This window comes from Vulpes vulpes, chromosome X (assembly GCF_048418805.1).
Source record: "Vulpes vulpes isolate BD-2025 chromosome X, VulVul3, whole genome shotgun sequence".
In the NCBI taxonomy this organism is placed as follows: Eukaryota; Metazoa; Chordata; class Mammalia; order Carnivora; family Canidae; genus Vulpes; species Vulpes vulpes.
This window is the reverse complement of record NC_132796.1, coordinates 100,404,192-100,417,227: the sequence shown is the minus strand read 5'-3', so window position 1 is coordinate 100,417,227 and position 13,036 is coordinate 100,404,192. Positions and strand designations below refer to the sequence as shown.

Sequence of the window (13,036 nt, the reverse complement as noted above, 5' to 3'; positions counted from 1 at the left end):
TTGCCTAGGGCCTTAAGAAGCATTCAGGCCTTTCCCCTGGCTTTTCTACTTCTACCCTCCTACCCCCAAGGGTGAGCATGGGACTCCTTCCCATTTAGGGGACCCAATTTAGCATGCCAAATAAGCTTTTTTTTTTCACTAGGATATATACTGTATCTGGCCTTCAAAGACCAAATGAGGGCGTGGCCTGAGGCACAAAAGGAGGTGGTAGGTAACTGAGTCACAGTATACTAGATCACACTGGGATGAAGGCAGAGGGTCATTCTACATTGGGAGAAGGTGGCAAAACAAGGGCACAGCAACTCGGGATGTGGGAGTTGGTGAGAGGGGGAGAAAACCAATCCAGTGTTAGAAACTAGAGAGGGTGAATGGGTCATTTGCTCGGCAGCTCTGGAACAGTGATGGGTAATTGGTTCCCACAGAGTGTATTATCTGCCACAGATTATCTGCCACAGACCAAGACAATGTCTGTATGGTTGTTGTTGTTGTTTTCCAAACCACTCTTTGCAAAATCTGAGCATCTGTGTCGCCTTTATCTGAGAGAGTGTGGATCTTTCTGCTGATTGACAGCAATCACCAACAACCCAAGCTTCTGGCAGATGAGCAGAAAGAGAAATGGGGGGGGGGGTCAATTGTGCATCAATTACATTTTCAATTAAGTTTCCTTGTATAACTTTTCCATCCTAAAGAAGCAGCCATTCTATATTTCACGTAAACAAAGCTGTTTCCCTAGACAGAATGATGATCAGCTGCATTTCAGCCCGGCTATTATTGTTTTGGCCATATTTTCATTTAAGCATCAGCTCAGAATGCTGGGCTCTGGGCTGTCTGAACTCCTAATGGCACGTTGTACTGAGAAAGTGACTAGAGATTGCTATACTATTAACTAGCTTGGCACCAAAATAAAAGGCAAAACTATTAGAGAATTACAGAAGACACTTTGCCCATGATCAAATGAGTCATTGGTAAAACCAGGATTTAGAAACCAGGGATCCTAATTAATTTTCTGGCCTGGGCTTTCAGATTTTTGCAGCATTCCATTTTTTCCAGGTATCAATTTGGATCCTTAATATCACAGTGAATAGATAGCTTTTTTTTTTTTTCTAGATTTCTGAAGCCCTAGACACCTACCCTGAAGATATAAATCCCAGGGGGTTGGTGTTATCATTGGAGGTTTCTAGTTAGCATGAATCACCATCTGGGTTTCTGGGGTCCCTTGTCTCCCCCAGTTCCCATTTTTCCAATGATATATATTTATTCCCTCCATTTTCATCTTTTTCTTTCCCTGCTAATTGGACATTTAGGAAGTAGCTGTCACTTGAGGAATATTTACTCGAGTCTTCTCAAACCCCAGCCAAGAGGATGGTTACAGTCTATTGCTTCTTTTAAAAATATATTTATTTATTTATTCATGAGAGAGAGAGACAGAGACACAGGCAGAGGGAGAAGCAGACTCCCTGTGGGGAGCCCGATGTGGGACTCGATTCCAGGACTCTGGGATCACGCTCTGAGCCAAAGGCAGATGCTCAACCGCTGAGCCACCCAGGCATCCCTCTATTGCTTCTTCTCTTCCCAGTGTCTGGGTCATGGGCATGATAACCACCAAAAAGCTCCTTTTGTTCACCAACTGCTGCTGCTTTCCCAGGATGTGACCTGCTGAGGCATGATGAATCCGATCTCAGAGTGTCACCCAGGCTAGCTGTGAGAGAACACTATAGCCTCCAGTGAGAAAAACTCTATGACACTGCAGTATTACAAAGCTGCCATTTAGAGACTTCTTGTTTTTACAGCCTTGCAAAGTGCAAGCACGTGGAGTTCTGTGGACAGCAAATGGCCCAGCTGAAAGGAAGTCTGTCTTACAGCCTTTAGGGGGGCTTTCCACAAGGAAAATTCGTGAATGCTAGTAACGACAGCTCTTCCAATCAAAAAGAGAATTCTTTCTAATACAGTTGTTGAATCTGATGCCATTGGATATGTTCTCTGTACATAAATAAAGACAAAAATAAAATAAACTCTAAGGCTAATAACATACAGTATATTTCTGTGGAGGTCTTTTCCACAAAGACGGCTTAAAAAAATCTTCCATGGGATTGTAACTTTCCTGAAGGCAGGGATTTGTGTCGTTCTATTCACTGCTGCAACCTCGATATTTATTGTCTGGCACATAGGAAATACCAAGTGTTTTGTGGGGTGATTTTTTGGTAAATATATTTGACATATAACCTCGCATAAATTTGAGGTGTACACGTGTTAACTTAATGTATTTATATATTGTAATATGATTGCTATTGTCATGATATCTAGCATCTCTGTCACATTATACAATTACCCTTTTCTTTTTATTAAAGAGCCCTTTTAGAGGCATCTGAGTGGCTCAGTTAGTTAAGCATCTGACTCTTGATTTTGACTCCCAGGTCATGCTCTCAGGTTCCTAGGATTGAGCCCTGTGTCTTTGGGCTCTACACTCACTGCGGAGTCTGCTTAAGAGTCTCTCTTGCTGTCTCCCCCTCCCCCTTCCCCCTGCTCATACTCTCTGCTCTCTCTCTCTCTCTCTAAAATAAATATTTTTTTAAGAGCCTTTTTAAAATAATCAATTTAAGGACCTTCCCAAAGAGAGTGTGTGTTTGCACGATGAGTAAAATTGGTTCATAAAGTTAATTCATTTTTTTCTAATTGGTATGTCTTTCCTTTTTTTTTTAACTTTTCTTTCCATGGCCTTTGATTCACTTCTGATGACTGCCCATCCTTTTGATTGATGGATTTGATTGATGGATTTGATTCCTGGATCACCACTGAATATTCCACTTCTGGCAACCTGGATTCCCAGGTAAGGCAATGAACTCCCATAAGTTTCCTCAGTACAATCATCAGGCAGACTTCCCTAGGTTAAGAAGTTTACAAAGAAATCTTTTAAAAATCTCAAGAGATAATAGTTCCCCTGATTAGAGTTAAATTTGGTCCCGTCCCCATATAAATCAATTATGTACATTCTTCTATTATTTGAGGATTTCTATTAGTGCAGCAGAATGAAAATTTTGGTTCTGGAACATGCTAAATATTTGGAATTTTCTAGTACTAAGAACCAACATATAGCTTTATGTTTCCTGGTTGTTGGGCTTTTTTTTAATTTTTCACACAAAGTTGTATTATTTTTTGTTCATGAGGCTGAGTGCATAGCCTCTCTTCACTGTGTGGGGAAACTAAGGCATGGGGTAGGTCAGAACACTCTAGATTACTTGTTTCTTGTGGCTGGAATGGAAGAGGAGCACATTGGGCCCTGGTTGGTAAGTCAGCCATGAGGGTATTTTGTCTAACAGAGCTTTTGTCAAGCTCACCAAGTACATCACTTTGTTTCTTGTAACATTAACTTATTCCATACTCTTAACAACTCATAGAACCAGGGAAGGGGGGCTTAGCCAGGAACTGATGATAAGAATCTTACACTGCTTCTTAAATGATGAGGCAAAGGTTCTGCTCCTGGTTATGCGATCAAAAGTCTCTCTTAACTCACTTCTAAAGCATCCAGACATATCCGATGTGCACAAGCACTTGTCTCAAGATAATGTACAGGCTGTATAACTTGCTTTGGGCACAGATGTGTTATTACATTGTAATATCCGTTCTGGCTTAATACACAATGAAAAGCTAATTTGAGTCCACTTGAACCCTCAAAATAGCAATTGACCTGTGTACAAATTTCCAGGCCCTGCTAATATCAGAAATTCATGTAATAGAATTAATATTTTGTGACTCCTAAGACATATATTAAGAAAGCAGCTAAGCCTTTTTTTATTCATGGAGAAACATTGCTTACTTTGGTGGATGTCTTGCGTTTGGGTGGAAGGGACTAGAGTAATGATTTATGTATCACTTTGTGCACTTTGAGTTTTCATCTTTTTGAAGAACATTAGTCAGCAAAGTCTAATCATTCTTTTCCTTTTGCTATTGTGTTTCATTTGTCACTGATAATATCTTTTAAAATCCTGTAAATTCCTCCTAGGTCTTTTCAATCAAGTGTTTCCATTTTAGTGAGACCATAGCATTTGGTTTGGTTTGGTTTTCAGTCTATTGACTTTTGTGTTTTGCTTAGATTGTGATCACTTTAGTGAAGGGGCAAGGAACAAGCATGACCTAGTGGTAGATCTATCAGTATCAACCCATAACCCTCCAGAGGTCTGTCTCTCACAGTGCCTTGCCTACCTGAGCCCTCTGATTCAAAATCCCCCACTCCTTGAGAGGAGTGACTAGGGAGCAAAGTGGAGGAGCTGTTCATGAGTTGTTCCCTTGTAGTTTGGGATGCTGGAAAAATATACGCTAGCAAAGCAAAATGGAAAACTTTTATTATTTTAGCTCCTTTCTTACCAAGCTCTTGTTAGCACCTGGTTTTACTGTTCCTTTAACAGGTGGAGGATTTTTCAGATTCTAGATGCAGCAAGGTAAGTGACAATGTATTTTTAGTTCAACTGAACCAATGTAAGCTAAAATAAACAGATTCTACAGTTGCCTATTGGTTTGATTTCAGTACAATGAATAGTTAGATTTTGGCTTGGACAACTTCTTTCCTGGGCTTTTTTTTTTTTAAGTTTAAAATAGTTGAAAATACCCAGGCATGTAGTCTCAGGTCTGTAATGCTGACTGAGTACAGAAGTGGGATGAATGTCCAGGGCCAGCACCCCAGACAGTTGGGCAGTTGGTCATTAGCTCCTTTTTCTTTTTTGCTGAAATAGGATGACACAGTAGAGGGTTTTGTAGAGAACACCCCACCATCAACACAATGTTTTTCACAGTGCTTCAGGCACTCCTGCCTGTCGCTAGGCTGGTTGGTGGTTTAGGGGAACAACTAGGTCAGCATTTCATTGAAGGAAAATCAATTATTTGGAAATATCAGGGCTTTTAAAGTGTGCAAATATATCAACTTGCAAGGTAGAATAATCTTATAGGTGAGGGGCCTTTATGACAGGAATTCTGTGGCAGAGCAAATCTAACCAAACACAGGAAAGTTCCTAACTGTGGGGGCAGAGGGGGTATCAAGAATGATCCAGGACAGCACCTTTGCTGTACCCTTGTATTGCTCCTAGTGCTAAAGAGCCCTAGTGAGAGGCATTAGCTATTCTGTAAATGTGTGTGCTAGTTGCTTGGCACATGGTTTTCTAAGATCATGATGCTCACCAGTACTGTATTTGGACTATTATAGGCTTCTCGGCACCAGAGATATTTACCATTGTCTTTGCTTTCTCTTCCTGTCCACCTAAATCCTATCCTATACTCCCTGGCCAAATAGGTGAGGGAACAAAGGTGGTAACCTCAGGATTCCCCCCACTAGGGCAGATTCTCATTCAAATACAATAAATGGGCCATTTCTTAAGTGCCCAGTTTGGCTTTCAGTAGCTGGGCTTCCATGTTCTCATTAGGGCCTCAATGGATTGGACAGCTGGGAATAGCAAATTCAGTCTGTAATTCTGTAGGCAGATTACAATTCATTGGGATAAATGGTATAGACACACATAGACCCCTAATCACAAAATATTAGTATGGGAGGGCATTTAAATATTATAAACTGGATGTATCATTGTGGCAAGAGTATTAGATTCTGCCACTACTGTGCAAGTTCCATCTCTGCTGTGAACATTGATTCCCTCATCTGTAAAATAAAAGAATAGATGACCCTTACTATAATGGTCAATAGTATATGGACTAATATCCCTAGGATTGCTTTAATGGGGGGAAATGTTGAGAATTTTGTTTTTGTTTTGCTTTAAATTTTACTGCACTATAGAACCATGTATCTATACTGGTTTTTCTATATAACAAAGTGAATCTTGACATGCTGTATTTTTATTATGGTGCTGGTCACCATAATAAAAATCTGATCTTAATAATAAAAATCTTCTGATCATCAGTTTGATCAGAAGTTATTTGTCAGAGCAATTTATACCTGCTCTTAGTTTATGAGAAAGGAAGAGAGGTACAGATGGGGAGATAGAGAAGAAACAGCTTTGATAAATGTCACTGGGGCCATTTTTAATGCTGGTGGGCTAAATGATATATGAAAACTCTTTGCAAAGCTAGTATATTTTTCAACCACTAGTAAAATAATAAAGCAACAATTCATTTGGTAATCCCTGTTGCACAGGCAGTTTGAGAAATATACAAGATTATGACGATCCCTGCCTCATAATTAACAATTTGCATAAATGCTTGCTATTATTTAGTTGTCTGAATGGATTCTGTAATCCAGAGAAAGAAGGGAACAATCAGTGGAAGCCATCCCAAGTGCCTTGTATTATAGCTACACACATGCACAATTAACAGTGATACTAATTGTTTCAGACCAGAACCTCATTTGTTTTTCTATAGACAACAAAAACATTAATTGCCAGAATGTCACTCTCTCTCTCTCTCTTTTTCCTACAGCCAGCCATATTATAAGGTCTGCAGTTGCTTATAAGCAAATGATTTGGCTGGATTTTCAGTGTATCATTTTGTACTAGAGTCTCCAAGTTTCTGTTTAAGTTAGCAATCAATGGTTTGAACTACCAAAAACTATTTTTATAAAATTTTAACAGTAGGCCTCTATAAATTTAAGGAATAAAAGGGTGCTGATGTACCAGCCAGTTCTGCTGCTGCATTCCCATTCTACTTCATATTCCATATCTTTAAAATTATTGTCATTAGACACACCCATGAGAATTACAGAAACTCAAGGCTGAAGGAGGCCTTTAGATCACCTGTCAAATGCCTTCACTTTTCAAATGAGCTGGATTGTCAATAATTTGGATGTCAGGAACAACCACCAAATCAGTGATGCCACACTTTTTTTTTTTTTACTTTCAAACCATCAGGAGCTATTATAATAAATACATTTGAATTATAATGGGATGTTTTAGAATCCTATGGCTTCAGCTTCTTTTCTAAAAAGCTAAATCGGATTTTTAAAAAATGTGCCTTCATAAGGTTACCCTAAACATAGCCATAGCGTTGATAGTATATGTGTGAAAAGAGATGTCCTATGCAAAGCACTTGACAATGGAAGACAGTCAACCAATATCAGCTCTTTCCGCCTCATGCAGAGGACCCAGCTAACATCAGCACAGTGGAGGTGTTATTTCAGTGCTTTTCGAGTCACTCCATCCTCCAGGCCAATCCTGGCGCTACCACTTTTCTCGCTCCGTGACCTTGAGTAATTTCTTTAACTTCTGTGGGCTTTCAGTTTCTTCACATGTAAAATGTAGCCACTTTATATATTTGTTGCAAAAACTAAATTGAGATCAGGCCTATCAAGTGCTGGGAACTGTTCCCAGCACTTTATAAGTCATCAGTAAGCGGTAGTGGTTATTACTACCATTATCTGGCACACCCAGTACAGTCTTATTCATCACCTAATATTTAATCTTATGGTAGTTTGGGGTACACGCACATACACTTATACACATCTGCATGTGGGCACACACAATCTGCAAGAATGACATTCGAAGGCTGCTTTCCTAAGGATTCTTTGTGACCACTGTGTTTCAAAATTCAAGGGCTTCTCTGGCCTCAGTCTTCTTGAACTCTTTGGACATTCTGGCATTTTTGCGCATCTTCACTAGCTCAAAGCATTCATAATTTATCTTGGATCACCTCCTCTCTTCTGGATGCTTCTTAAGTTTCCTTTATTAGGATCTCTTTTGCGCGTGCGCGCACACACACACACACACACACACACACATACAGAGCCTCTCCCTCCCCCTCAAGTGTTTAAATGGAGCAATTCCCAAGGTCCTGTCATTGATCTGCTTCTCTTCTCTTGCTACGTTCTCATTCTGGGTAACTTTATCTCCGCATATAGCTTCACCTTTCACCTCTACAATAATGATCCCCAAATTGACCTCTCCAATCCTTAACTCATTCCGGAGCTCCAGGCTAACTCCAATTTCCAGTTGCCTGCTGAGCATCTCCAGGGCAGGATATCCTAGGAGGCTGAAGTGTAGTCTGGCTTTTGTCATCCTGCCTCAGGAATACAGATGGGAGAATCTAGCTTCAAGAAGTATTAACAGTTGAAAACAAGGAAGAAGTGCTGGACATTAGTCTAAGCAGACTTAAAAGTAGCCTTGGTTAGGAAAATGGTTCAAAATGAATTTTCCAGGGAAAGCATGACAAGTAAACTGTGACTTTTCTGCAATTATGAACTTGGAGATATAAATTAGAGCTCAAGCTTTAAAAATATATGTTTTCTATGGAGAAGGGAACAGCTTCCCTAATGAAGATTGAGTTCAATTTTTAGGTGCTGGAAGGTTGGCATGTTTGAGGGAAATGCTAATTAAAAGTGACTTTCTAAGGACAATTTTTAGGGTTAATCTTACTTCAATATTTTGTCACACAGACACACATGCCAAGAGGAAGAATAATGTATTCAACCTGAAGGATAAGCATGTAGGAATTTTGAGAGTACATGCATACATAGATACATACACACATGCTGGGTCACGTGGGCCTGAGATTTTTGAATATGTGAACAAAATTCCATAAAAGGGTAGATAAATTTTTTCTTTGATTCATTCTATAGATATTTACTAAATACCTAGTAGATGCCATACTCTCTGTGGACCAATGGGGCTGTGAATATAGAACATATAAAGTACCTAATACATTTAAGTACCTAATACATTTTTCTTTAGTTGTATGCAAGTACATTGAGAATTTAATTTGGTCTAGAAATATCTGCAGCATGTGACAAACTATTCAATGACTATAACCTTGCAGACAACCTTAATGACCAAAGAGAAACTTAAGGGAAATAAGACAATGCTAAAATGGGAAAAGAATGTGCATAAATTCGAATTAGAAACTGATTACTTCCTTTAAATTTAGTAAATATTGAATTACTTTGCGATTTTACATTTCTAGTTGGCTTTCAGTGTTTCAGGCAAGAGTAAGAATGATTATGTCTAACTCTAAAATTTAATTAGAGCAAGGGGATAGACAAATCCTGGTTAATGCATATAGTATTCTTTGTAATTCTTTGTCAGAGGATGCTTTGTAAATGAGCGATTCTTATCGCAAGCTGACCCAGCTTGTCACTTTAGCATAGGGAACAGTATTCCTTTTGAAGAAGGGTGACCCCATTTTCAAAATTAAGTCCCATCCCTCCAGTTGAGTTACTGCCCTATGGAGTCTTCAGAGGCCATGTTATCCTCCAAATTGTAATGGTCTCTGACATCAGGTGAGTTCTTTGCCTTCATCAGTGTATGCCAGCCTCCTCTTCCAAAATTTAGCATGGCCCTTTGTTTGCAAGTCTTAAATCCAAGCGTTCTTGGTCCCAGTTGTCAGTTTCAAAGTCCTCTCCATGATTATTCTTTTTTTTAAAGATTTTATTTATTTATTCAGAGAGAGAGAGAGAGAGAGAGAGAGAGAGAGCAGAGACACAGGCAGAAGGAGAAGCAGGCTCCATGCAGGGAGCCCGACGCGGGACTTGATTCTGGGTCCCCGGGATCACACCCTGGACTGAAGGTGGCGCCAAACCACTGAGCCGCCCGGGCTGCCCTCCATGATTATTCTTAATTCCCAAAGATCCTTGTGGCATTTGTAATCCCGAAAACCTACTTTAATGTCCCAGAACTCCTGCCACGGATATGTAGATGCCACCACTGCCTTTCATTACACCAGCACCTCATGCCTTTGGGACTCATATAGCATGAGAGCTCTCATAATAATGGTGTGTATATTGACCGGTGTTATTTTTTTGACCTACATTAGTTATAGACACTGGTATACTACTCTTGTTGTGACTGAAAGTAAGAATAGTAAAACCATACATGAATTTATAGTTTTGGATGTCTGTTCTTGTGGTTTGCATCAACCATAATCTGACTTCTTTTACCTTGATCAGATTTATTCATTCAGTATGCATCTACTGAGTACTTACATGTTTTAGGCACTGGTCTAGGCACCGGGGACTATAAGACAGACAATGTCCCTGTTTTTGTGTGTCTTTTTTTTTAAAGTAGGTTCCACACCCAGGGTGGAAACCAATGTGCTACTTGAACACACAATCCTGAGTTTGAGACCTGAGCTGAACTGAGATCAAGAGTCGGACGCTTAACCAACACAATCACCCAGGCACCCTACTGCTCTTGTGTTTCTTAAGGAGTATATGCACATATGTTGGAGGGAAACTGAAAATAAACATGTATACAAGTAAATTAACAATCTAATCTTAGAGAGGGATAAGTGCTGTGAAGAAAAGAAAACAAAGTGGATGGAGGATGATGGGATGGGTGGGGAGTGATCATGGTGAATTTTACTCTTTGCTTGTGTCAGTTTTGTACAGACCTCACTAATACGTTGCCTGGGGCCCTTTGGATTCCTCTATTTCGTAGTGGATTTGGTACTAATTCTCATTTTGCTGCTTCTGGGTACTCTCTTATTGGGACCACCTTCCCTGAACTAGTCCTGAAACAGAACTCAATATACCGTCTTATTAGACTTCTGTTCCATACTTTTCTTGTTCTTGTCAGCATTAGAATTTGGCAGGTTCGTCCTCTCCCCTGTCATAGAATGTCCGTGGGCCTCTTAGGAATATTTTATTTAATTACTCAAAGCATTTTTGTTACTCAAGACAAATTACCTATTAAAAGAAAATCACAAGCATTGAAAGTTAGTAATGGTGGTGGCATTTGGCTTTGCCCACTTCTATAGAGGAAAGAAGCCCGGACTGGGAGCCAGAAGATGTGAATATCAGTCTTCACCACTACAAATGACCTATATGACCTTGGACAGATGACTTCCTCTCTCTGTGTCTGTTTTCTTGTCTATAAAACCAGTGTTCAAGGTAGATGATCCCTAAGGTTCTTTCTAGCTCTAAATTGGTATAATTAGTTGTTTTCAGAGACATGGGCCAAGACTTCTTTCCAACATTCTGTATAATTTTGTAAAGTGGATATGTAGGGAAATTTTCTAGTATAATCAGAATTGCTTAGATTAAGTATAAGTTTTCCAGCAAAAGCCAGCTTTACAATTCTTGTAAATGTCACAAGAAGTTAAAACATTGCTTCTTGTTTTAACCTCTGTCAGCTAGGGCAGCAATTTAACATAGCAGATACCACCCTCAGCTTCTTAAATGTGAATATCTGAAAGTTCACTATCTTTTCAGCTTGCCCAGAGGAAAGCTTCAAAAAGATTCAAATACCACTAAAATTAAGGAAGGCATTCTAAGTTGGCTTCAGAACGACATGACACAGGTGTTGTCCACTAGTGAGTTAAGAGCCAAGAAAAGCACATTAACTCTTAGAAGGCCACTCAGGATGGTTCCAGCCATTACTGGGCCATCTTTTGCAGCACCTTGCTGAGGCTCAATTAGGAATTGTGGTAAAAGTTAGGAAGCTTGCCTTCCCTGACTTCCCTATACCTTCCTACCTCTGCTGCCCTGGACATTGTGGGAGAAGATAGGGAAGCAGGAAGGGTGGCTTCAGAGAAGGCAGAACAGATAGAAAGTTGCCACCATCTGAAGTACCCTTGGAACTCCTTTCTTTGCTGTCACTCTTCTGCTTATTATTCTGACACTCCACCATGTTCTGAATACAGTTCGATTTGAGGAGTGCCATCTCTTAAAAATCCTGAGAAAAGCTGGCCCTGATTTTGTGGTAAGGGAGTCTGAAAGAGAAGAGGTTCCAAGATGGTTTGGAAACCTCAGGAAGCACTATGTAATTTCCAATCACAGGATTTGGACATATAAGAAGAAAAGGAGCTTATGGAAAAAGGTGAGGAAAACAGCCCAGGGAATTCCTGTATGGCTCCAGTTTCAGAGGCCATAATGTTATGCAGATGAGGAAATAGATGCCCTCCAATACAATGACTTACCTAAGTATGCACAGTTAGCAGCAGACTCGAGACAAGAACCCAGGTCAACTGCATCCTGTCTGTTCCCTTGATTTGCAGTTGCCTAGGCTAACTGCTCTTTGTTGCTTACTTGTCGGCTTGCTTCTGCTGTTTAATCCTTGGTGCTACTTCTGTGCACAGCACTTTAATTCATTATTCTCAAAGAACTTTGTCAATGAAGGTGAGCAAAATCCCTTAGCAATAGGTAAAGCACATTTTGCTTTGGAGGGTTTGGGGTCAGCTGAGAGCAGAAGGTCCCATAGAAGAGAGAGTGGCTGGATTGCAAATGGAGCCTAAGACTCAAGGTTCACTTGAAATAAATGCAGAAAGGGAGATTGTGGATATAGGCTGGGGATCCACAGTTAAACGTATACATCCCTGCTCTAATGCTCATTCTTGATTACAGCTGGAGCTCATTCTCCATCAAAAGATTCCAAAGTCTTTTATTTTAGGTTTTCACTTTCTTGAATCCTTTTCTAGGTATATTTGCTGACTCTGCCTTATCTCTCTATTTCACTATTCTAGATTTTTTTTTCTGCAATATTTTCCATTAGTTTGGTCTCACCGTCTTATCCAGGGCATTTGTAGCACAGCTGTATATCACCAGAGATCTTATGCGCACCTAAAATGGAGAACACTATTTCACAAGTTAGAAATTACTAGATTATTTCTTTCCCCATCCAGAGTTGAAATATTTCCTACTTGGCAAATGGCCCTTCTTTGAAATCCTAAAATTGCAATAGGAAAAAAAATGACTGTCGCGGTAGCACCACGGGGCTCCCTGTCCCTTCACTTTCATTGGCTCATTGTCCAATTTGCTCCATTGATTTTCCAGATACTCAGAATTGCCTCATCAGCCAGACACCGGAATTATAAGGGGCTTCATCAGGGCCTTATGTGGTTTGAAAACTTTTTAAACTTTCATACTTTTGGCCGCAGGTATGCTAGAGACCATGTGTAAATGGCATTTGGCAGCACATTGGTGTTTCCTCGCACAGCCTCTACAATTTCTGACTTGATTTCTGCTCGCCACAGGGCACAGTTTACCTTCTCTTCTCTAGGATTTTTTGTTCATTTGTCAGGAGCCCTAAAAGAAGGCTGCATCATGTACAGCCATAGAATGTCAGATTCATCCTAAACTGGCATAAATGGGCCTTTCAATGGCCATTACTGATTTTCT

General features: G+C 40.0%; 1 protein-coding gene across 4 annotated transcripts in view; it reads left to right on the top strand.

Annotated features, from left to right (window-relative positions):
* HS6ST2 (heparan sulfate 6-O-sulfotransferase 2) overlaps nt 1-13,036 on the top strand; it is a 291,544-nt gene that overhangs the window by 203,327 nt on the left and 75,181 nt on the right. For 2 of the 4 annotated variants that reach the window (XM_025983164.2, XM_072744705.1), the window contains one exon: nt 4,404-4,436. The exons of the other annotated variants lie outside the window; for them this stretch is intronic. In XM_025983164.2, coding sequence (XP_025838949.1) covers nt 4,404-4,436 — 33 coding nt within the window. The remainder of the gene's footprint in view (nt 1-4,403; nt 4,437-13,036) is intronic. 4 annotated transcript variants of the gene reach the window in all.